This window comes from Arachis hypogaea, chromosome 13, assembly GCF_003086295.3.
Source record: "Arachis hypogaea cultivar Tifrunner chromosome 13, arahy.Tifrunner.gnm2.J5K5, whole genome shotgun sequence".
Classification (NCBI taxonomy): Eukaryota; Viridiplantae; Streptophyta; class Magnoliopsida; order Fabales; family Fabaceae; genus Arachis; species Arachis hypogaea.
This window is the reverse complement of record NC_092048.1, coordinates 10,080,122-10,103,941: the sequence shown is the minus strand read 5'-3', so window position 1 is coordinate 10,103,941 and position 23,820 is coordinate 10,080,122. Positions and strand designations below refer to the sequence as shown.

The 23,820-nt window shown below is 27.9% G+C and overlaps 2 protein-coding genes and 1 non-coding gene across 3 annotated transcripts; 2 read left to right on the top strand and 1 right to left on the bottom strand.

The window, feature by feature from the left end:
- The first annotated feature begins 3,845 nt into the window (after window positions 1-3,845).
- On the top strand, window positions 3,846-9,964 carry LOC112732599 (probable aquaporin NIP5-1). Its single transcript, XM_072210532.1, has 6 exons — window positions 3,846-4,012; window positions 4,352-4,511; window positions 6,340-6,423; window positions 9,052-9,280; window positions 9,351-9,544; window positions 9,654-9,964. The coding sequence occupies exons 1-6, from the start codon at window positions 3,846-3,848 to the stop codon at window positions 9,735-9,737; spliced, it is 918 nt and encodes a 305-aa protein (XP_072066633.1). The 3' UTR covers window positions 9,738-9,964.
- Window positions 9,965-11,407: 1,443 nt separating this feature from the next.
- TRNAG-GCC (transfer RNA glycine (anticodon GCC)) lies at window positions 11,408-11,478 on the top strand. The gene has a single exon. It is a non-coding gene; the product is annotated as a tRNA-Gly (tRNA).
- A 456-nt stretch (window positions 11,479-11,934) lies between these two features.
- On the bottom strand, window positions 11,935-23,611 carry LOC112737109 (serine carboxypeptidase-like 34). Its single transcript, XM_025786871.3, has 10 exons — window positions 23,110-23,611; window positions 15,863-15,973; window positions 15,073-15,168; window positions 14,890-14,982; window positions 14,667-14,755; window positions 13,398-13,709; window positions 13,163-13,302; window positions 12,988-13,080; window positions 12,775-12,880; window positions 11,935-12,367 (listed from the first exon to the last, which is right to left on the bottom strand). The coding sequence occupies exons 1-10, from the start codon at window positions 23,381-23,383 to the stop codon at window positions 12,203-12,205; spliced, it is 1,479 nt and encodes a 492-aa protein (XP_025642656.1). The 5' UTR covers window positions 23,384-23,611; the 3' UTR covers window positions 11,935-12,202.
- Between the last annotated feature and the right edge of the window lie 209 nt (window positions 23,612-23,820).

Here is a 23,820-nt window from a genome sequence, read left to right as displayed (position 1 = left end):
GCCTTCGATGCGACCGCAACAAGCGATGACTCAAGACCGTCGAAATCACGGATAGCATGGCTGATCCCGAGAAGGTCACAACCAAACTTAACACATGGTGTATCGATCAGGTTAGGATCGCCAATAAAGAGATGCCGACCCCACGCCATTCCGCCAACTTGTCCAAGGTTGATGGTCATCACATGTACTCTGAACCTTAAAGTGGACCGCTCATAGGTAACGAAATCCACATAATCATGGTGGCCAATCAACGTAGGATGATCCACACATGCGCCTGCGCCTATTTCTATCGCATCCCACGCAGACTCCATCGTTGCGTACCGAACCACAGAGACTGGTTTCTTACTAAATCTACCTTCACTATTGACCCAAAAAATACAGCTGTTGGCCACGGCATACCCACTGCTCATTCTATCAATCATTGGCAAGGTCCGCGCAGCGAAACTCTACTGACCCGCACTCGAAAGATACATATGCATGTCGTATCCAGCAGTTGCCAGGTGACGCTTCGTGAGACTGAGAATCTTATAATCATCAGAACCCACCATGCTGAGAAAGGCATAAGCAGACCATTCATCGCGGTGGTTGAAGTGGTAACCGTCAGACCCCGGATCAGGAATAACAGACCTCCAGGAACCAAACGAGTCCCAAGCGATCAATGAACTCGAACGACCATCTATTGAGTATCTTGCACATACCTTGCAGGTGTCTGTACCCACCATGGAAAACCACGTCCAGGCAAGAGGAGCAGCAACCGGAACGGCAACACAAGTTTCAAAGACGAACATACAAAGTCGCCCACAGTCAGCCTCTTTCAGGGGGTTGTCCAGATGAAGAACCGCCGCCTCCCCCCCCCCCCTTCGATTTGAAATGAGTCACCATATTATCCGCCCGGTTCAATCTATTGTACCAATCACGCGACATACACCTCCCTCTTCCTATGGTTTTTCCATCGGAACGAAGAAATATCTGCAAAATCAGGTCTGTTGGCAGGGCTGAGATGTTCAAGTTGACTTCATCCCAGTAATGTTTACCGCGGAAGTCATGATCAACCTCTTTGACTGTTGCTCGGGACATTCCAAATCGGTGGTGAGGTTCTATGCTAGCCACGAGGGAGGAAAAATCAATAAAGGTTAACAGCCAATGTAGATAAAAGAACGTTGGAAAATGCTTTGTAAACGAAAGAATGATTTCTTTAGTTGGTGTGATATTCCTACACCGTGAGTGTGGCTCTCCTTAAATACATAAACAAATGCATAAAAAGATAATAGATATATTAATAGACAATAGAAAATAATAGATTAATAAACAATAGAAAAAAAAATAAAAACATAAAGACATATATATACAGTATCGGGTAGACAGATTAATACATTAAAAGATAATAAATAAAGATATAAAATTATAAAGTTAAAAAGTTATAAACATATAAAGATATATGTAATAGATAATAATATAATATGTAATAGACATGTAATAGTATATATATATATATATATATATATATATATATATATATATATATATATATATATATATATTATGCAAATACACACAGATACATTTACGTTAATAGATTAATGGATTAATTAATCGATATACATTATACGTTAGTATATTATTTTAACTGTGCTTGTTAGTTTGCTCATAAATAAATTGTATAATTTCTTCGGTGCTTACTAATGGCTACCATGAGAGCAAGAATATGGACAAAAATTAAGAAATGGAGTGACGTCGTCAATAAATGTCGGCAGCAAAAATAGAAAAATTGTCAACAGTCAAAAGGATAAATTGGTTAGATGGATTAATATAAAATCAGACCGATAAAATACGGGCATTGAAAAAGAGAATTCACGTAGATAACATGAGCGGGATTGGAATACGTGGGCTCAGGAAACTGGAAATTAGGATATTAACTTAGGATAGTCCACTATTATAAAATACGGATTAGTTCTACAAGAATTTTAATATGGAGTAAAAACTATGATCCTATGTATTTTGAGTATACATGAAGTATTTTTCGAAAATTTGAGTCTTTTTAATTTTTACTGTCAAAATTTATATGTATAACAATTTCTAATTTATTCTCTATTTTATTTTGATATACTAACTGTATAAATAATTTTGTACAATTATTCAATTAGATTTATAAATTTTGATAACTTTTAAATAATAAATTTAAAATTAAAATTTTTCATGTGAAAATAAATTAATGACTACTTATATAAAATTCTTTTATGTTACATAAATAATAAACTACTAAAATGATACTTGAAAATTCACATTAACAAAAATAATCTTAAAAGATACAAATGATAGATAAACTCATGAAACATTTTAAAAAATGAAAAAAATAACTATATATAATATATATTAAAAAATTTTGATATCATATTTTGATGTAATTTTTTAAGTAAAAATAAAATATTCTTATCTTTAAAGTTTGGTAATTTTATACTAAGTGATTTAAAAAAAATTATAGAATTTAATTTTTTTTCTGTATATCTTTTAAATAGTTATTCAAACATCACCATAAAAATTTGAATAAAATACATAAATTCTTTTGCTAAATACAATTTTTTTAACTATTTATAAGAATATAATATTTATTAATTATTTTTATTATATTTTACTATTTTAAAATAATTAAAAATTTGTTTCTCTATCTTTATCTTCAAAAAATATTTTTATCAATAACATAAATTTTACTATTTTTTTAGTACTTTACCATTTTACCCTTATACAAAAATTAAATTATTTGAAAAAACATAAGAAAAAGAAGGGATTTTTTATTAAATAAAATAAAAAAAATTTAATAATTTCCTAAACAAGATATTTTAGCTTTATTTTCAGGAATACGATTTTTTTTTTCTTTTTGTAATTATGGCAAGTTCGCCGTACTCTCGAACTCTATATAAATTATATAAAGTTCGCCGCACACCCCCCAACTCTATGATAGGTTTTCAAAATAAAAGCATGCATGTTGGTGTGCATATCAGAACAGCACAATTTCATTGTTCATTTTCTCTACGATGTCAAGGAATCCATTATTATCCATTCATTACGATGGTGAAATAGTGTATGACAAAGATGGTTCAATCATTTTTAGATCGGGACAACCGATAATTACCTATATGACACCGAAAGTCAACAGTTTAACAGCTTTGAAGAATTTGATATTGTATTTCATCGGGCAACAAGAAGCAAAAAGGGTGAAAAAATTTACTACAGATATCCGACCGAAATTGATGGCAGTTTATTTTATAAAAGGTGTATTACAATTGTATTGTCTCTATTGCTATAATATTTATAAGACCATGGTTGTGGAAAATATTTTTATTTTCTTTAATTATGTACCGTTTGCGCGACGACGAGGACGTATAGCTTATAAGGTCGTGGCACAACCGTTGATTAAATATTCATCAGTTAGAACTATTCGTATATCTCGTTGAAGTGGGTGGCCGAGGATCATCTGCAAATACTGTCGATGATAGTCTGTTGAGTGGAGCTATTAGACGAACTATCAGAAGGATTATGGTGGATCTAAATATGCCACCTGAGGGTAGTCAGGAGGGGTCTAATGTTGAAGTTCGTAATGTTGACTTAATGGACGACGGTGTTGAAAGTCATGATGGTTCTGTTATCAGAGATCCAATGATGAATCAGTATGAAGTTAACCTCGATGACGAAAACGATGCTGACAAAGAGCCACTTGAAATTCCTGATGATGGTGATGAGGAAGAAGAGATGAACTACTACTGTGACACACAGATTGCTCTGACACAGTCTGCTATTTCTCGACCATATGACCAGTCAGATCATTTACGAGGTTGAATCTCGATACAATGATTTCGGATTGGTCGTTTATCCAGGGAGGCCCTGAAGAGGATCCAAGCAACGAGTTTGAGGTTGGACAACAATTTAAGAACAAAGAAAAAGTCATGTTGGCAGTTAAGCAATACAGCATCAGGAAGGCTGCGGAATACAAAATAGCAGAGAGTGACCAGTTGAGGTACAATGCACAGTGTATCCAATTTGGACCTGGTTGTAATTGGAGTATACTCATCATATCGCCGAAAGTAAAAAAAGTGGAAGGTTAAGAGATACATTGGGCCTCATTCTTGCATGCAAACTTCGATGGAACAAGACCATGATAGGTTGAATTCGAAGGTGATTGCACAACGCATTTTTACGATGGTCAAAGCCGATCCAACAATCAGTATCACAACCACGCCAGTGCATGTAATCTGAGGTTTATTATATAAGAGGTGATTGGACTTTTAGTTTGCTTCTGATGGTTGGATTTGGCATATATTCTTTGAGTGTAACTTCTGTTGTGTCCTACCAACAGGGTTTTGCCTTGTACAATGGTTGCATCTTCCAAGAGTAGTTTCTTGATTGAGAAGGATGAGAACAATCACACACTTGGAGGTCGAAAAAGGGACTCTTCAGTTACCTTCAAGATTGAGGCTTTATACTCCCAAGAAATTTTGAATAGTGAATTAGAAAGGGTAACACACAAGCACAACCACCAATACTTAGGCCTATCTTGATTTACCTTATTATAATATATATATATATCATCCAAAATTAGGCTTATTATATATTCATAATTTTTTGTATAACTAAGAGCTCACAACCCTGCAAGAGGTCTGAACAAGTGTGTCTTTGGCTTTATGACCCACCATTCCTTTGCTTGTTCAGTTGGTCCTTTTTATGACCATAGGTCACCATTTTACAATTATATAAATTATTCCCTTAAACGTTTTGAAATAGATGGAGTCTCATTCTCTTGCTATTGGGATTAACCAGTGGTAAATTTCCTCCTACAGCAACAAGACCTGCCAATCTCTTTTCTCCAACAAGAGAAACTTTAAGATTCATTGAATTGGGTAATATATGTTTTCTTGGTACATCAATTAGATAGTATTTACATTTACATTACACCCTGCCGAGAACTGCCCATAAAATAAAATACTTCTCTCTATTTATATATATACATACTTCATATATTAGTAAATAAATATATATATATGAATCACTTTTATTAATATATTGAGATAATTATATTGGTAAACTTTAATATTATAGTATTTTATTTATATTTTTTTATTTATTTTCTTTATTTATTTATTTCACAATAATATGAAAGATTTTTATATATGTGAGTGTACTTTATTGATACATTAATATGTCAATAATTATCTAATGTCCAAATAATGAATTAAATATATGAAAGGCTGTGATATAAATAAAAATTCTTGTTGTGAGGATGGTAACATGTACCCCTGTTGCTCCGTTAACCCAAGGAAGGTTCGAAATGTTGTTTCTGACCTCTGGTGGCATGGTTGTCAGCGTAGCTTAAGTTTGAACGGTTTGTGTTTTAGCTAGTTATAGAATGGAAAAGGCTTGAGCATTCATTGCTTAGATTGTGTGGATTGGGCCAAAATAATGGAGTTCTTTTTTAACATTGGTGGGTAACTTTTTTTTTGGCCTAAGAAATTAGTTAAGGTTGTCTTAAACCCAAAAAAAAATAAAAAGAGTTGAGAATAATACAAAAAAAGGGGTTAAGTTTATCATATTGATGTAGATTTGTTCAATTAATTTATTCTAATGAGTTGTCTTAGGAATATTTTAATTGAGATCACTGTTACAATAAATTTTTGAAGGATAGTATTTATGGAGAATTAAACATAGGTTATTGATGAGATAATTAGAAAAGAACAAAAAAATTAAAAAAATATATTTAGTATTTATAACGAGAAAGTAATATAGTTATTTCAATTTTATTTATTAGAGTTTTTTTAATTCAACTTTTGAAACCTAATAATTAAGTTGATAACTCTTTATTAAATGTATATAAAATCTAAATATCAATTATCAAATTATGCAAACAGGCTCAATATTTTCGAACTGTTTGTCCTGTTGTAATTTTTATTCTATATCTTAAGATAAACACATCTGAGACAATTTTCACACTTCTCTTCATTCACAGTTTCACAAAGGCTCACACCTCTACTCATCACCTCCTTCCTTTTCATATATTCACAGTTTCACACTTCTCTTCACCAAAGGTTCACACCTCCGCTCATCACCTCCTTTTCAATCACACTTCTCTTATATTGTCACCAAAGGCTCACACCTCCGTTCACCAATCATTCACAATTCGAATAATTATAATGAAAAATTACAAGTGTTTGCTATTTCCTCTCCTCCTCTTGCCAAAAAGGTAATATGCACGTACTAAACCACATCTCTAATTATCTTCCAACTCCTTTTATTACTAATTTTTCTTGTAACTGTTTCTTCACTTAACTAATTTCAAATTTGTATGATTAGGTAGGAGCAGAATTCGTTGGCACTTTTATGCTGATTTTCGCCGGAACAGCGGTGGGAATAATAAACGAGAAGACCAACGGATTGGTAACTCTTATGATAGCCCCAATTTTCAGTTTTTTTTTATGGTTCCTTGATAATGTTTTTTTTATTTATTTTTTATAATAAATTTTAAATTTAAAAAATTTATTTATTTTTATATTTTTTAAATTAAATATTAATTTTTAATTTTTTTAACAAATTAAATACTATTTTTTAAGTACAATAGGTCAATAATAATTATTTTTTAAAAAAAATAAAGAATACAATATTCTTTTGTTCTAAATAATAATAAGAGTACGATATTCCACCGTTTGTTTTTAAAAAGTTTAATTCATTTTTAAAAATTATCTTTAAAAATATGTTATTTTAAAATTTTAAAATTTAATTTATCCCAATAATTTATTCTTACAAAAAATTATTGTGGTAAAATTTAAAAATTTTATTGTTATTCTAAAAGCAACAATAAATATGTATAGAAAAACATATTTAAAATTATTTTTTAAGAATATTAAAAATTATTTTCATTACCTTTTGAGAGTGTTTAAAGAAAGAATTTAACTTTTATGTTCTGTAAATATAAAATAAGTTTACAACTATTATCAATTGTACATAGTTTTATAAAAAAAAAATGGATAAGTTTAATTGAATAATAGTAAAAATCTTAAATTTTTATTTATTAAAAAGTATATAAAATTTAAAATTTTAATATATTTTTTGTTAGATCTAACAACATGAATACATATCACATGATCAAGGGTATATTCATTTCATTCCATACATAATTATTACAGAAATAGAGATAATTTTCATTATACATAAACCGCTGCTATACCTAACAGCATTGCAGCAATTTATGTAACCCTGCAAATCCTTCTGAAACTGCTACACCTCTAACTGTTTTTGCTAAGCTCGTTTCTCCAAACTAATTCATGTTATCCTGTAACGGATTATGTTTAATTTGAAAACCGCTGCACCTGTAGTGGTTTACGTATGTATAAAAAAATTGTAAATAGCTGTATTAAAAAGTTGTAATTTGATAGATTTAAAATCCAATCAATTTATTTAAACAACTTACTCCAAATAGATGACACTTATAATTCTTTCTAGTAAATATATAATATTTATTAACACTTTAAAATATTACAAAATTTTAAAAAGACCACAATCTTTTATATTTTGATAATATTTTTATTTTTGTTTTTCTAAATTAAAATCATTGTCAAATAGTAAAAAAGAGAAATTTTTTAAAAAATACCTACTAATTTAAAATAATAATAAAAAAAACAAAAAATTTCAAATCATTTAATTTATACTAAAATTTTGTCAACCTTAAATTAATATTCACTAATTTAGAATTTATAAACTAATTTTTTTAAAAAACCAAATACACATCACTAAACCCTAAACCCTTAAACATAAATTCTAAATCCTAAATCATAAATCCAAAATCCAAAATCCTAAATCCTAACGCATAACTTTTCAACCATAAATCATCAATAACATATCATAAACTTTAACTACAAGTCCAAAATGCCTCAATCATAAGTCATAACCTAAACTATAAATTCTAAATTATAAATCCTAAACACTTAATACTAGATAAAAAATACTAAATAAATAACTCTTAAATATTAAACTTTAAAGCTCTCAACTTGTTCATAAATTCTAGTCCATAATTCTAAACTTAAAATCCTTAACCTTTTAAATTTAAACAAAAACTATAAACCATATAATAATAATAATAATAAGTGTAAAAGTTGTAAAAATGTTGTCAATATTAAAAGATTGGGATACTAAAGAAAGAGGAGATACATGTTGATGTTACTTTATTGTTGGAACGTAGAAGATTGATGGTGGAGCGACGATAAACAAATTACATTACGATATCATTGGCCTAACAAAAAAATGTACGAGATTTGTTAGACTGATTTATCACAACTTTTTTTATAAAATAAATTATTTTTGGTCTGAATATTCAACTAATTACCTGCACAAATCATCAACATCAAATTTATTTTAATAAAAATTTATTTCTGTATATTTATTAAAAAAAAACTATATGTATTATTTTTGTTCGTATATTTTTTATTTCTAGTATTAAAAATAAAAGTTTTTTGTTTTATATAAAAAATTTAAATTTTACATTTTAATATATTTATTATTATTTATTAAAATCAAAGTATTTAAAAAATTTTCATATAGTATTATTATTTATTTATTATTATTATTTATTAAATTTTACATTTTAATATATTTATTATTTTTCATTCAGTTTCAGAAAGCCTCACTCATTATCTCCCTCCTTTCCATATATTCACATACTTCTCTCCGTTCAGTTTACAAAGGCTCATTCATCATCTCCCTCCTTTTCATATATTCACACACTTCTCTTCATTCAGTTTGAGAAAAGCTCACTCATTATCTTCCTCCTTTTCATATATTCACACACTTCTCTCCGTTCAGTTTCACAAAAACTCACACCTCCACTCACCAATCATTCACGCTTCGAGTAATTATAATGAAGAATTGCAAGTGTTTGCCATTTCCTCCTCTTGCCAAAAAGGTAATATGCACGTACTAAACCACATCTTTAATTATCTTCCAACTCCTTTTATTACTAATTTTTCTTGTAACTGTTTCTTCACTTAACTAATTTCAAATTTGTATGATTAGGTAGGAGCAGAGTTCATTGGCACCTTTATATATGCTGATTTTTGCCAGAACAGCGGCGGAAATAATGAACGAGAAGACCAATTGATTGGTAACTCTTATGGGCTGCGCTGTCGTCATCGGCCTTGCGGTGACGGTGATCATCCTGTCCACCGGACACATATCCGGTGCTCATCTGAACCCTGCGGTCACCATTTGCTTTGCTGCCTTAAAGCACTTTCCATGGAAGAAGGTAAGAACTCAGTGATCTATATATGGAATGCATGTGAATGTTCACTAAAATATATATGGCATGCATGCAGGTGCCAATGTATATTGGAACACAGATATTGGCATCAGTGTGTGCCGCATTTGCACTGAAGGAGTGTATCATCCGTTCATGGGGGGTGGAGTGACGGTTCCTTCAGGAGGATATGGCCAAGCTTTTACTTTAGAATTCATCATCAGCTTCAATCTCATGTTTGTTGTCACTGTTTTCGCCACTGACACTAGAACTGTAAGCATATGTTATATTATGTTTATAATATTTAATATGCTAATTGCCAATAATTTCTTGCTTAATTAAGTAATAATATTGATGAAATTGTTTATGGTGATAAATAAAGGTTGGACAGTTCGCGGGAATGGCGGTGGGAGCCACTGTAACGTTCAACATCCTCATAGCTGGGTATGTCCTTCTATCAAAGTAAATTTGTTCTTCAAGATGGACTTGACTAAATTCTTTATAAGGGGCTATATAATTTTCATGTCTCAATATATATGGTTCCCATTATCAATAATAATAATAATAATAATAATAATAATAATAATAAAGGTACGTTGAGATAAGAAGGAAAAATATGTCTTCATAAGTACTGACAATGAAAGACATGCTCTTTCTATTATTCATTCCTTCACGTTATGGATATTCTCATCATATGATCTTGGTTTAGAAGAATTTTTGTTGGATTGATTAATTATTATGTGTATATATATATGTCCTACTAGACCAATTTGTAATCACAAATAATTGCACAAATGTAATAAATAAATAAATTAAATAAAAAGATAGACTAAGAAAAATATTAAATGCTTATGGTCATGGTTCTATGCATTGTTTTTTTAAACTAATTAATAAGGTGATATTATTTAATTATTCTTTTTAAATCTTGATATATATAATTCTCTTAAAAAATAATACATTTTGATTGTTAAGAAAATGTTTAAGTTAAAATAATATTTATTATACAAAAAAAAGTTATGCACGTAGTAATTAAGGTTGATGAAAATTTAATTTCTAAAAAAAATACTATATCTATACACACAAAATTAAATATAAAAAAATTTCATTGCTTAGATAGTTAAACATCAATTAATTATTATAACAATATTATCAATTACAGGTCAGCATCAGGGATCAATGAACCCAGTAAAAACACTAGGTCCAGTAATTGCAGCAAACAATTACAAAGCAATTTGAATTTATTTGACCGCTCCAATTCTTGGTGCACTTGGTGATGCCGGTGCTTATTGTGCTATAAAACTTCCTAATGATGATGAAAACTCTGAACTCTAAGCTCTTTCAAGTCCTATTACGTTATATTACTTGAACTGTTTTTTTTTTTTTTCGTTTTTTTAGGAGATTGTATTTTGTTTTGTTATATGAATAGTATAGAAGGTGCTTTTGTATGTATATTCTTCACTAGTTCAGTCTGAAGTTACTTGGAAGTTATTGCCGGTGCTTTTTTCGTTATAGAATGGAAAAGGCTTGTGCACTAATTGCTTAGATTGTGTGGATTGGGCCAAAATAATGGAGTTCTTTTTTAACATTGGTGTGTAACTTTTTTTTTTCCCTAAGAAATTAGTTAAGGTTGTCTTAAACCCAAAAAAAAATAAAAAGAGTTGAGAATAATACAAAAAAAGGGGTTAAGTTTATCATATTGATGTAGATTTGTTCAATTAATTTATTCTAATGAGTTGTCTTAGGAATATTTTAATTGAGATCACTGTTACAATAAATTTTTGAAGGATAGTATTTATGGAGAATTAAACATAGGTTATTGATGAGATAATTAGAAAAGGACAAAAAAATTAAAAAAATATATTTAGTATTTATAACGAGAAAGTAATATAGTTATTTCAATTTTATTTATTAGAGTTTTTTTAATTCAACTTTTGAAACCTAATAATTAAGTTGATAACTCTTTATTAAATGTATATAAAATCTAAATATCAATTATCAAATTATGCAAACAGGCTCAATATTGGGCTGCTTGGACTCAAATGAAGTTGATCCCGAACAGTTTGTCCCTGTTGTAATTTTCATTCTATTATTAATGATCACTTAAATGATCATTAATAATTAAACCGTAAACATCAAGCACCAGTGGTCTAGTGGTAGAATAGTACCCTGCCACGGTACAGACCCGGGTTCGATTCCCGGCTGGTGCATTTGGAGCCATGACGAAAAGAACTTGTGATGGAGGGTCCTTCACATTTCATCTATTCGATGATTAGAAGTTCGACCGAGCTCCTCTACATACAAACTCAAAACATTTTTCTTACTTGTGAAAATGGGTTGTTTGTACATCATTTTTGTTATTATTCATATTCAGTTATATTCAACTGACATTACTTTACTACATCTTCGTTGGTTTTCAACCAATTCTCTCTCAGACCAAGTTGTTTTGGATTATCATAGCTAACTCATTTGGTGCTCTTTTAAGTATGGACAAATTAAACTCATCTCTAATTCAGGTTTTCTGAAATTTAACACGACTCATATCTATTTATTTGTAAATAAAAGGGATTTGTGAGGTAAACAAATTCCAGTGTTGTTAACAGAGTAGGCTAGTAGCTGGTACATATTACAATTCCCTTGATCACATATGAACTGAAAAGAAACAATGATATAGAACTTTGCATATTTTGTATTTTTTATGTATATAATTTGAGAAAAGACTCAACACTTGTAAAAAGGACTACAGAAGAAGACTATTGATTTGATCTATATTACATGAATATTTCAAACACAGGACAATAATCACAATATAGAAAGGCTCAGGACATGAGTACACAACAACAAAAGGTGGAACAAACTAATTCTAAACCCCTATAAAGAACAGAAAATACATATCCAATAATGTTGATGTGGAGCAAACATCAAAATGTTAAATCAAAAGGGACCCTGTTTAATTGGGTGTTCCGGTAATTTCTTGTTCACCAAGAAATGTCTAATTAGCTGAAGAGCTTGCTTAGGACGAAAAGTTGGAACCTGATGACCAGCACCTCTTACTGTAACAAAAGTGAGCCCATCATAGTTAATCGTCCATCCTCCCACCTGTAAAAATACAATATTCAAACCATATCCCATAATATATAATTGGTTTAATTTCTCTATCAGTTCCTATAGTTTCATCGAATTTTTAATTAGATTCTTATACTTTTTTTCTTTTCAATTAGGTCTCTATACCATATCAGATTTTGTAACAAGTTCCTACTGTGACAAAAACGTTGAAATTAACAGAATATTCTGTTAAACTATACAGAATATTCAGTCAAGTGTTAGACATATTCGTTTTGTTTAATGGAATAATTCTAGCGTTTTTGTCATAGCAGGGACTTAATTACAAAATTTATTATGATATAAGGATTCAATCGGAAAAAAAAAATATAGAGACCTAATTAAAAATTCAGCCTATATAATTTAATCATTGATCATAAGTTGTGCAAAATCTAACAATTTACCTGTCTGCTGGTATACCAAGGAGTCCAATCTTGAACAATGCTAAGCCCCAATTTTCTCAATGTTAATCTTGTGGAAGTTACAGGGATTCTTCCATCGGTATCTCCACTATATAAGTGAATTACAAAATGGGAAAATAATTATTGTAATGTCACAGTTGAAATTAAAGAGAGACTAGTACAATAGTATGCATGAATGATGCAATATCTTTTTACCTGAAAACCCATATGCGAATTCCACCATCAACGAGCTTCTTGAGAATAGGAAGCATGGACTGAGGTGACCCATTCCAAGTGTTGATTTGATCACTAAGGGGAAAAAAAAAACAATGAGAACATACATAATTCAAAACAGAACAATTTGACGTCGTTTAATTTATGTAGCTGATACCTGCAGTGAGTCCATTTGTAGGGAATTTTGGAGACATTGGCATGTAGTGCCTCTTGCACTTCCGGCCTATTTAGATATGCTGCGGTGTAATCTGATGCACAAGGATCATATCCACTGGCTGGTATTTGATGCCACATTTCCTGTTCAAAACAACAATAAACTAGGTTGGGTGAGTACCAAAAAATAACATAATTAAATTAAATTAGTGACAAAAAGAAATGAAATGAAATCTCACAAATTTAGAGAAAGTGTGAGGAGCAACGCCCTTGATAACTTTAGGGGTATTCCTTCTGGTGGAGCTGTTGGTGTTAGTGAAACACATTGGAGTGTATAAGCTATACATGTCAATGATTTTATACACATCAAAATACTTCTTGAGTGCATCATTGCATGGCTTTGATAGACCTTCATCTGTTAGATTTGCATATCTGAAGTCACAGTTTGATGTGATATTATGGTATACACCATCTGATAGCACAGCATGGTCCCATGCATAATCTACCATTCCCTTTTGATCTGTTTCATCATCCAATAGTGCATTCCCAATCTGCACATACATATATACAAGTGTGTCACATTAACATTGTTATTTAATTCTATGATTATATTATGTCAGTTAATTTCTTATTTTGTCTATTCTCGATGATAAAATTCTTCAAGAATATAATTATAAGAATTTTGCTAGGGAACCAATGGAGTATTTGTACAATGTGTACGAATGGGCTGGTTATTTTGCCCAATAAATTAATGGACTGTATAATTATAATGATTGAAATTAGTTAGAAGATTTAGATAGTTGGTTATATTTTCTATAAATTAAGATAGATTAATGGGTGCGTGTTATGGTGACTTCAACTAATCAACTTCGACAACAATTAAAAAATGTTATTAAAATAATACTTTTTAATATTTTAGAAACACTTTTTTATTTAAAAATAAAAATTAAAAATATTATAAAAATATAAAAAAATGTATAACTTATTTTAACTTATTTAAAAATGTATAAAAAATATTATAATACATTTTAAATATTACTAAAATTGTATAACTTTTTTTTTAACGGTATTTTTTAGTTCGACATCAAGGACTAATTCGTCGCGGATCTAAGCTCCATTTAAGGATTTGTCATTGGGCAATGAATTACTGCATGAACAAGGCAGGATTCAAACATTTTGACACTTGCTTAAACAGATGAATGAGTTGACTACTCGACTAACTCAAGTTGTATAACTATCATGATACTATATAATAACCACCTTAGACTCCATCTTATAATTAGTTTCTTTATTTTAGTAAATTTTTACTTTTGCTTCTGTTTTCGATTATTTTCTTCTCTTACTCTATTATCCCAATTTTTAACATAAACTTATTTTAAATTTAGTTCATGCTTTATTTAATGATAAATAAGATATAAATCAACACAGTATTTCACGTATTAAATATAAATAAAACAAGAAATTATTAATTAATGCATAGTTTGAGAAAAGAGGAAGATTGTATTCACCATGAATCCTTTGAATTTAATGTAGTCTTCCTTGGAAGGATCACGATTGTTATCAAATATGAGCTCTGAAAGTTGAGGAACATAGTGCCCTAAAATGTGGCACAACATAAACAAAAATTATTTGAAAATTGAAGAAGCCAAAATCTAAAGTATTCCATAAAGAAATGGATTATGTATAGTGTTGTAGAAGTTTATATATGTTTATGTTAATAATAATATATACCTGCATAGCTTTCGCCTGAAATGTAGAATTCGTGTGATCTAAATTGTGGAAATCGCTTAAACCATTTGGTGATAAAAATGTGAGAATCAATAGCTGGCCATGTAACACCAAATCCAAAAAGAGTTAGACTAAGTATAATTAAAATATAAATCCTAAGATTATTTTATTTGATGGTAGAATTACCAGTAATTTTGTCACCAAGAGCCTTAATATCACTGCTGGTGTTGGTGTAGGAGAATCCCACTCCCACAGGGGATTCCAAAAACAAAAGATTTGCGGCTGTATAAGTCAAAATCGTCAAAAATTAATATGGATTGTTCCATTATTTAATTAATTAGGTTTTTATTACTATTTTTAATATGCCTCACAAGTCATAGTTCCTTAAATTATTGTATGTATATGACGCCATTTTATAACATAAAATTATTATGAGGTTATCTATTAAGAAAACAATTCCATGAAGTCTTAATTTTACTACAATAGAAGAAAAATGTTTGGTTCTAGTCATGTATGAGTATGAATATGCAACACAACAATAAAAATGAAATAAAAATTTGAGTAAACACCTAAACTAAATAGTTTTTAAAAATTTTAGATCAGATATTTTCGTATGCAATCAATATTTATTCTTTAGAAATTATTGAGAATTATTATAGAAGATTAATTAATTTTTTTATTATTTTTAATTAAATTTTTAATATATATATTAGACAAATAAATTTTTAATAAATTTTAGTATAAGACGATTACATATTCAAAAAATACACTATAAAAATAAATTTGTCATTTTCTTAAACAACTGAGAGAATAATTATCTGACAAAAATAATTTTCGAGATTTTTTAGAGAATAAAAGATTATTGAGAACTAAAATATCTGATATGAATTAATTTTATAAGATCAATTGGGAAGTGTATTCTATAAATTTTGTGATTTTGGAAATTAAATATATATTCATCATTATATCCACGAACCTTTGTTCCAAGAATAAGGGTTCAACTTTAGCTTTGGTTGGCTGCTATTTTGGGGAAAGAAGGGTCCTAGTTCCTCTGCTTCTCCATAACCAATTGAGGAACAGCCTGGTCCTGAAACAATGATATGATAGATAAAACTTTTTCAGTAACATTCATTTCACCAATGTACAATTACCATCACAATAGTTAATAACTTAATATAATGGGTCATCAATTCATGTAGCAAATTACAAAGTACTTCTTATTTACTTTAATTTTAATTAAAAAAATACACTATATACTATGTATTCAATATTTAAAAAAAAAAGATGGACTTTTTAATTTTTCAAATAAAAGTTTTATTAATTTTAAAAAAAGTTTTATTAATTAATCAATACCATATATGAATAAATATATTTAGACTTTAGAGTTTCTTTGTCAGATTTTGTTTATGATATTGGAATAGCAACGGCATTTTTTTAAAATGTGAGTTGATGGGGTGTTATTCTCAAATGTGGAATCGTTTAATTAGATAAACAAAAATTAAACCGTCCGATTTGTGAGAAGTACAGAAATTGGACCATTCGATTTGTGAGGATACAAAAATCGAACCGAAGGATTTGTGAAATCAGACCGAGGGATTTGTAAGATAACAGAAATCGGATGGAGAGATTTCTGTTAAAAAAAAATTTGAAGTATAAAAATCAGACACTCTGATTTATGTATCTTCCACCCTTTTAAAAAACATTAAAAATTATAATGTTAAGGTATATCACCACTTTTACTTTCATATACTAAAAAAGAGCCTTCCTTTGTTAGTATGAAATTGAAGGAGTATATATATTCACGTGCACATGTTTGTTGAAGAAAGTAAATCTAGAGGCACAAATTCAAGAAAATAAAATGATGATAGGGTTGGGCAGTTAATAATTATAACTACGAACTTTAGAATTATTTCTAAAGTGACTTTAATTTTCACTGTTAAATAGGAGATGAAATTCATTTTGTGGGGCAAGTATATTATTATTGATGAACATCTCATGTGATTTAACGTCTGATTAATTACGTGTGTGCAAACAATAATAATTTCCTTCTAGAAAATTTATTTGGTAGAATCATTATTAATTCGGTTGGTCAAACCCTTGACAAGAAAAGAAAATTATTGGTTTAATTATATAATTTAAGTTTATTTCATGCTTTAATTTTCAATTCATTAAACAAAAATCTTCTACTTGGTCTCAACTATAGACTATTATATTGGATTATTAGATTGGTCCTTACTGAAATCAATGGATGAGAAAATATTTAGATTATCCTTTCCCCTTCTCTCATATTTCCCGTTCTTCATAGTCATCTTTGGCTCAAATCATAAATGCAATAAAACTATATTCAATACATTGATGTGAATGCATAACTAACTTTGAAAGTAACATTCATAAAGGGCGATATTTGCATAGAAACCATCTTAGTCACATTTGATAATATACATGATTATCATGACTATCCTCTTGTACATGAAGTTTTATATTAATCAGCAACGTATATATTCCAATTTCCAACTCGGATTATTATTATTATTATATTAATTCATTTTTTAAGATTCCAAAATTGATTTGATGTATTAGTTCCATTTTGCCGCGAATTTTCTAGCTAGATTATTGCTTTGATAAAATCAATCATTGTCTGTGGGGGATTTGTTTGACAATTTTCAATGAAGATATGGAAGTTATACCTACATTACATTCTGTGCATTATTTAATTAGAATAATGTTAGGAATTTTTTTAAGTTAATATTAGCTCATTTTTTAAATTGTTTTAAATTATAAATCTTAAACTATAAAACTAAATTATAAACTCTCAATTTAAATTCTCCAAAAAAATTAAACAATTTTAGAATTAAAAAAATTTACTAGTATTAACTAATTAAAAATTAGTTTTTTTTATATTTTTTTATATTTAATTATTATCGATCAACGTCTGTTTATATTTTAAGAATTTTTAATAAAAATATTCGTAATGCAAGTAAATAATTTTTATATATATTTTATATTATTAAAAATCTAAAAATAATTTTCTTTTAAAAAAAATATTTTTCACTGAGGGCATTCGTAGATAGTTAATTAATAACCTTCTCAATAAATTAAGATTATCATCAGCTTAAATATTGTTATCAAACCCGGTTGCATTATTTAGAGTTCAAAGTTCAAAGTTCAAACATATGTATTTATCAAACCACTAAAGACAAAATAATTTGATGATGACGTTTAGTTTAGTTTGTATTTTTTCTACGAGTAATATTAGAAGATCAACGGAATTTATTATTTTTAGATATTAGTTAATTGTCAATATCTAAAAATATAAACTAAAAATATATTATTAGACTATTAACAATAGACTAAAAATATTAAACTGATAGTTGAAAATGTTAAAAATGTCAAAAACAATAAATTTTTGTTAGTTCTTAATTTTTTTTTAATTTATCTATTTTCCTAATAATATTCTTTAAATTATGGAAGGACTACTAAGGATTGGATAGGGTATTCTCCCTCATATTTCCCCCCATTGTTAATTAACAATTCTTTTTTCTGAAATATCAATTTGCTATTAGTCTACTTAAATTGTGACCGAAGATAATTTAGTTTTTTTTATCAATTTTTTCTTAGTCATTTAACGGATTAAGAATAAATCTATTATAAATTTACGTAATTATTAACTATTTGTCATTAGTCAATAAATTACTATATACATAAAATTAAATTTAAATTTTTAATATTTATTTAAAAAAAAACAAATAAACTAGCTGACCAACCAAAATTGATTCCCTTATAGATTAGTATTTTATATAGAGGAGTAGCAAAACAAACAAGAAAAATTGGCATGGTTTTAAAAAGGTGTGAAGGTATGGTGCTAACTTAACGTTGCTATCAAAGGTGGGGCTTGATCTCTTGGATACAAAGCAATATTTATTACTCTTATGAAAAATCATTATGGCTATTCCTACTGCTGCAACTTGAAGCCACTGACTTCAACTTATTAGTCAATTTTTCCAGTACCCGCATGCCCACTTGACCATCTTCAATTATTATTGTTAAAATATAATTAGGATGAATTAGTATCAATTAGTATTATTTAGCATATCTGAATATTTATTATAGGAGATTACATTTTTATTATTACGATTCTCTTAGTACCTATAAATATTTTTTTATATTGTATCATTCCAAACAACTTAAACAGACAACTAGAATACAACTCAATAATACACTTTTCAGATTACTCTCTCAATTTCTTGTTTCTAACAATTATTATTACACACTCAATACTTTTATTACGTTTTATTAATTTGTTCACTATATATATATATTAGGCCACAGTCATTGGAGATTAAACCTTAGCTTCATCTTCAATCTTTTCCCTTTGCTTTTCTCTTTGTAACTTTCTTTGTGTTTGCATTTTCATGGCCAAACTAAACTATAGGGTTAAATGCTCGTTGGCTGAAAAGTTATTATGTAAACCCTAAAACTAAACTAACTATAATTCTTAGTATTAAAAAAAAGTAACTATAATGTTGTTTCTCTCTAACTTTGAATATGTTAAGTTCGTTGCAAATTTTTTTTAGATATCTGATCTTCAATTATTAGGATAAAAGTAGTAAATTGTATTATATTTTGGAGAATCTACATAAAATTTTAGGTTCTTATTCACATAGAGAGAGAGAGAAAGAAAATACAGAGATATATACAAGAGTGTGTGTAAAATATTATGGTAGGTGTCTTTTTTTTTTCCTTTTTATCTTTATTTTGTTTCACTCTGTATTTTATGTAGCTTTTAAATATGTATGAGAGTGAAAACTAAATTTTTATCCGATCTCCTATGTGTTATATATTTTTCTTTTTGTTTAATAAATTATTATTAAATTCGTGTATTTTTTTAGACCAAACTTCATGTGAATAAATTAGTAATATAAAAAGTAAAATTTTAATTGTTTTAATATTAAAATAATAAAAGTTATGAATCTAATGGTTATTATTTAATTTTTATTTTTTTTGTCTAATCAATTTTCTCATTTTAAAAAATTATTTTAATTACTAACTTGAATTGAGTTGTATTAATTCATTGTAGAATAAATTACCCAAAACATACATTTTTTTTCTGTTTCTTTTTTCAACTTATACTCAAATTCATTAATAATGATAACATGACTCTGATTTTTATTAGGATGTGGCAAAGTTGGATTTTGCTTACTTATGTTTCTAATGTTGTTTTTCTTGTAACACTTATACTCTTTGACAAGGCCCTGCTTTTGGTAGCACAATAATGTTGTAAATTCAAAACCAATGGATATGATTTGAAAACTAACTTATAATATAATAGTGTTTTTGGGACTAACGAATTATAATTCAAATAGTATATTTTTTTATATTTATTTAAAAATTATAGATTCGGCTCTCATTTTTAATTTATCTTTTAAGTATATCCATTTTGAATTTTTTTTTAATTTTTGCTATAAATTAAATAATTGTCCTTTAAAAGAATCCAGTCTAAACTTTTTCACCAACTCTTATTCAGTATAACTAATTAAAAATGTTTTTAGTTTTAATATTACCACTATCAATGACTTAATGTTGATGGCAATTTTTGAAGTATTTTTTAATTTAGTAATAACGTACATTTAATTATTTTCTTAATATACGTGTAAATTTAAAATTGGACGCATCATTGATACTAGATACAACAGAATCATACCTTCTAGGAACAGATATGTTCATAATATGAAATATTTTTTCTAATATTTTATTTTTTAGATTATGGAAAAAATAATTAACATACCTTTATTTTCTGTTTAATTAGTTTTAGTTCTGTTTTTTACAAAAAAAATTCAGAAAATAGAAAATATAAAAATATCAAATATCACAAATTATTTCACAAATAAAAAAGAAATTAAAATTTTCAATATGACTTAGGATGAGTTTGATAAGTCTTATTAGTGATGTGCTTAAACTTTTTAAAAGAATCAATTATCTTTGGAAAAACAAAATACTCAAGAGCTTATACACTTTTGACTTTAAAAATTAGGGAGTGCTTTTAAGTTGAAATCATTTGTCAAAAACTGAAAATAATTTTAAAATTAAAACATCTAATATAATTTTATCAAACACTATTATTATTGTTTATATTTATTAAAAATTATTTTTAACTTTTATGTTATTTTATCAAATATATATGGCCTCTACAACTTTCAAAAAATCATTTTTAAGAAACTAAAAAGAATAAAAAACTTTTGAAAATATATTAATTTTATGAAACACACGATTAGTCCATTACTATCAAGGATAATCATGATATTGTGATGAAGTGTTTGTGACATAAATCTGGGCATTATTAACATAGTGGCGTGTACTTGGCAGCTTGTTAATTTCATGTATGTGTCTTCATCCATGATCGTTTTGAACGGATCTAGTTTTTTTAATGCAATTATTGTTTCCAACTAACTTAATATATTAATATTACACATATATAGTACTGTCAGTCATTGTTAAACAATGTTCCTGATTGATATGAATATACATACGTACTAAGACTACTAACTATAATAATTTTTAAAATTTAAATATTAATTAATGTATAAGATTATATTAGATTTTTTAATTTTAATAAGTATAAGTCAATTTTTAAAAACTACTCCTTAGATGTTTTCAAAAACACTCATTGTGTTTGCATTTTTTTAAAAAAAATTATCAAATTAAGCTTAATATTAAATAATGCTATATATTTAAATATTTTTATTAATCAAACTCAACCAAATTTATTTGACATAAAAAAAATTAATTATAAATAACATTATTCTAAATTTTATACTCTTATCATTTAATTTGACTGGACATAATATTATTTATTAATATTCTATATTTCTAATTTTCTATACAACCAACTATCTGCTAACATAATAACATTCATTGTCATACTCATTTTATTCTTTTTCGTTTTTTTTTAAGCATACAATCATTCCATACAATTAAAACTGTTAATAAACTCCAAAGGCTGCTACCCAATCGAAAATTTGTCTTGTATGCTTATTTTATTTTGGACAAATTAAAAGCCTCTTGGTCAATTATATAACCAACACTCTTAGATATAGCGTTTGTTTTAAAATATTGGAACGAAAATTAGAAAACTAAAACTCAGTATCTGATTTAGAGATTGGTACTAAAATTTTAGTTATTGTTTTCAAAATTTTAGTATTTTAATATTTTCAAAAAGTAGGGACATAAGAAACTGAAATTTTTTAGAACAGATACTAAAATTTTAATAACATTTTATACTTAAAATATCTTCATTTCAATTAATTAATTTTAACTTTATTTTTTGTGTAAATTAAATTATAACTTCATTTTTATTTCAATTTTTATCTCCTACTTTATACCAAACACAATACTAAAACTTATTTCAATCTCTATCTCTGAGTCTTAGTCTCTCATTTAAATGCTACTTTAAAACATTCTTAAATAACATGCATTAATGTATCCATAATTTTTATCCATTTATAAATAAATTTATTAGATATATATAAAAGAAATATAGAAGACTTTGGACAATAAACCTTTTTTTTGAAATATCTTTTATTATATATAATTTACAAAAAAAAAATTATTTCTACTGTATTAAATATTAAAACTTAAGATACATATTTAATCTATAAAAATATTGACTATATAGGTGCGTCAGTTCTTATTAATAAGCTAATAAATTTTATGTAATACAGATAGAAAATCATGAGTAGATGCGAATGTGTTAAAGTTAATAAAATGTATAAAATTTGAGTGTACGTGTTAATGAAGTTTTTGCCAAAAGGTATTAGAATCTAGAATCAGCATTTCTGACTTTTGTGAAATGAAATATCAAACGCAATTGAGGTTTTAGTTCAAGCATAAATTATGTGCCTCTTAATATGTTGTATCTGAATTTAAAATATGGCAATTTAAATATTGGATATGTAAACCTATAGTGTAGGTGAATTTGTAATGTAATGTCTAAAATTAGGGTTGTCTAAGTAGTGATTCAATGCCAATAAGTAATAGTTCAAATGGCATAGACTCCCTATATTCAATTAAGAGATTGTGAGTTCGAGTCTCCTATCTTTCCAAATTTTGCCAATAAGTTATAACTCAAATGACATAGTCTTCCCATACTCAATTAAGAAGTTGCGTGAATTAAAACTATATACTAAACAGAAAGAAGAAAATAGAACAGAGGAAATAGATAGATACCTCCATTGAGCCAGAGAAGGAGTGGTTTGTGTTCAGGTTTGTCGGTAGCCTCAAAGAACCAGTAGAAGAGTGCTCTTCCATGAGTCTCATTGACAGTGATGTAACCAGCGTATTGCTTGAACTTCACCACAGGCTGCCCCGGTAGCCTGTAAACTCTATCAGCCTCTTGTTCTGCCAGCACCGAACAAAACACACCCAAAGCTTCATTGCCAAATAGCAACAACAAAACCAAAAGAATATTATTATTGAATCTAATATCTGAACACAAAGCCATATCTGATATCTCACGAATGTGGCTTGTGCTTTGGTATAAATAAGAATCAGAGGGTTGGATAAAGAGGTAATTAATAATTATATATATTATATATTAATGAAACTCATGTATGTGTAATTTAGTATTTATCTTGTGAAAACTACTTTGTTATAAGTAGTAAGTAGTGTGGATGGCATGAACTGTACCACATATAATGAAACAGGGAAATTTATTAATTAATTTGTGTATGTATTTTGTCATTGGCTCATTGCTTTCAATACAATCAATACGAACAAGATGGACTTTTTCAAACCTGTTTAATGTTTATTCATTGATTGGATAGGATATGATCCTACGGCCATCATTTGCGGACTCGTCAATTGCTTTTCCTTTAAATCTTTGAATATTCTCCTCCAATGCATTCGGATCAATTCATCTTGCGTTTCTTCATCCACTTA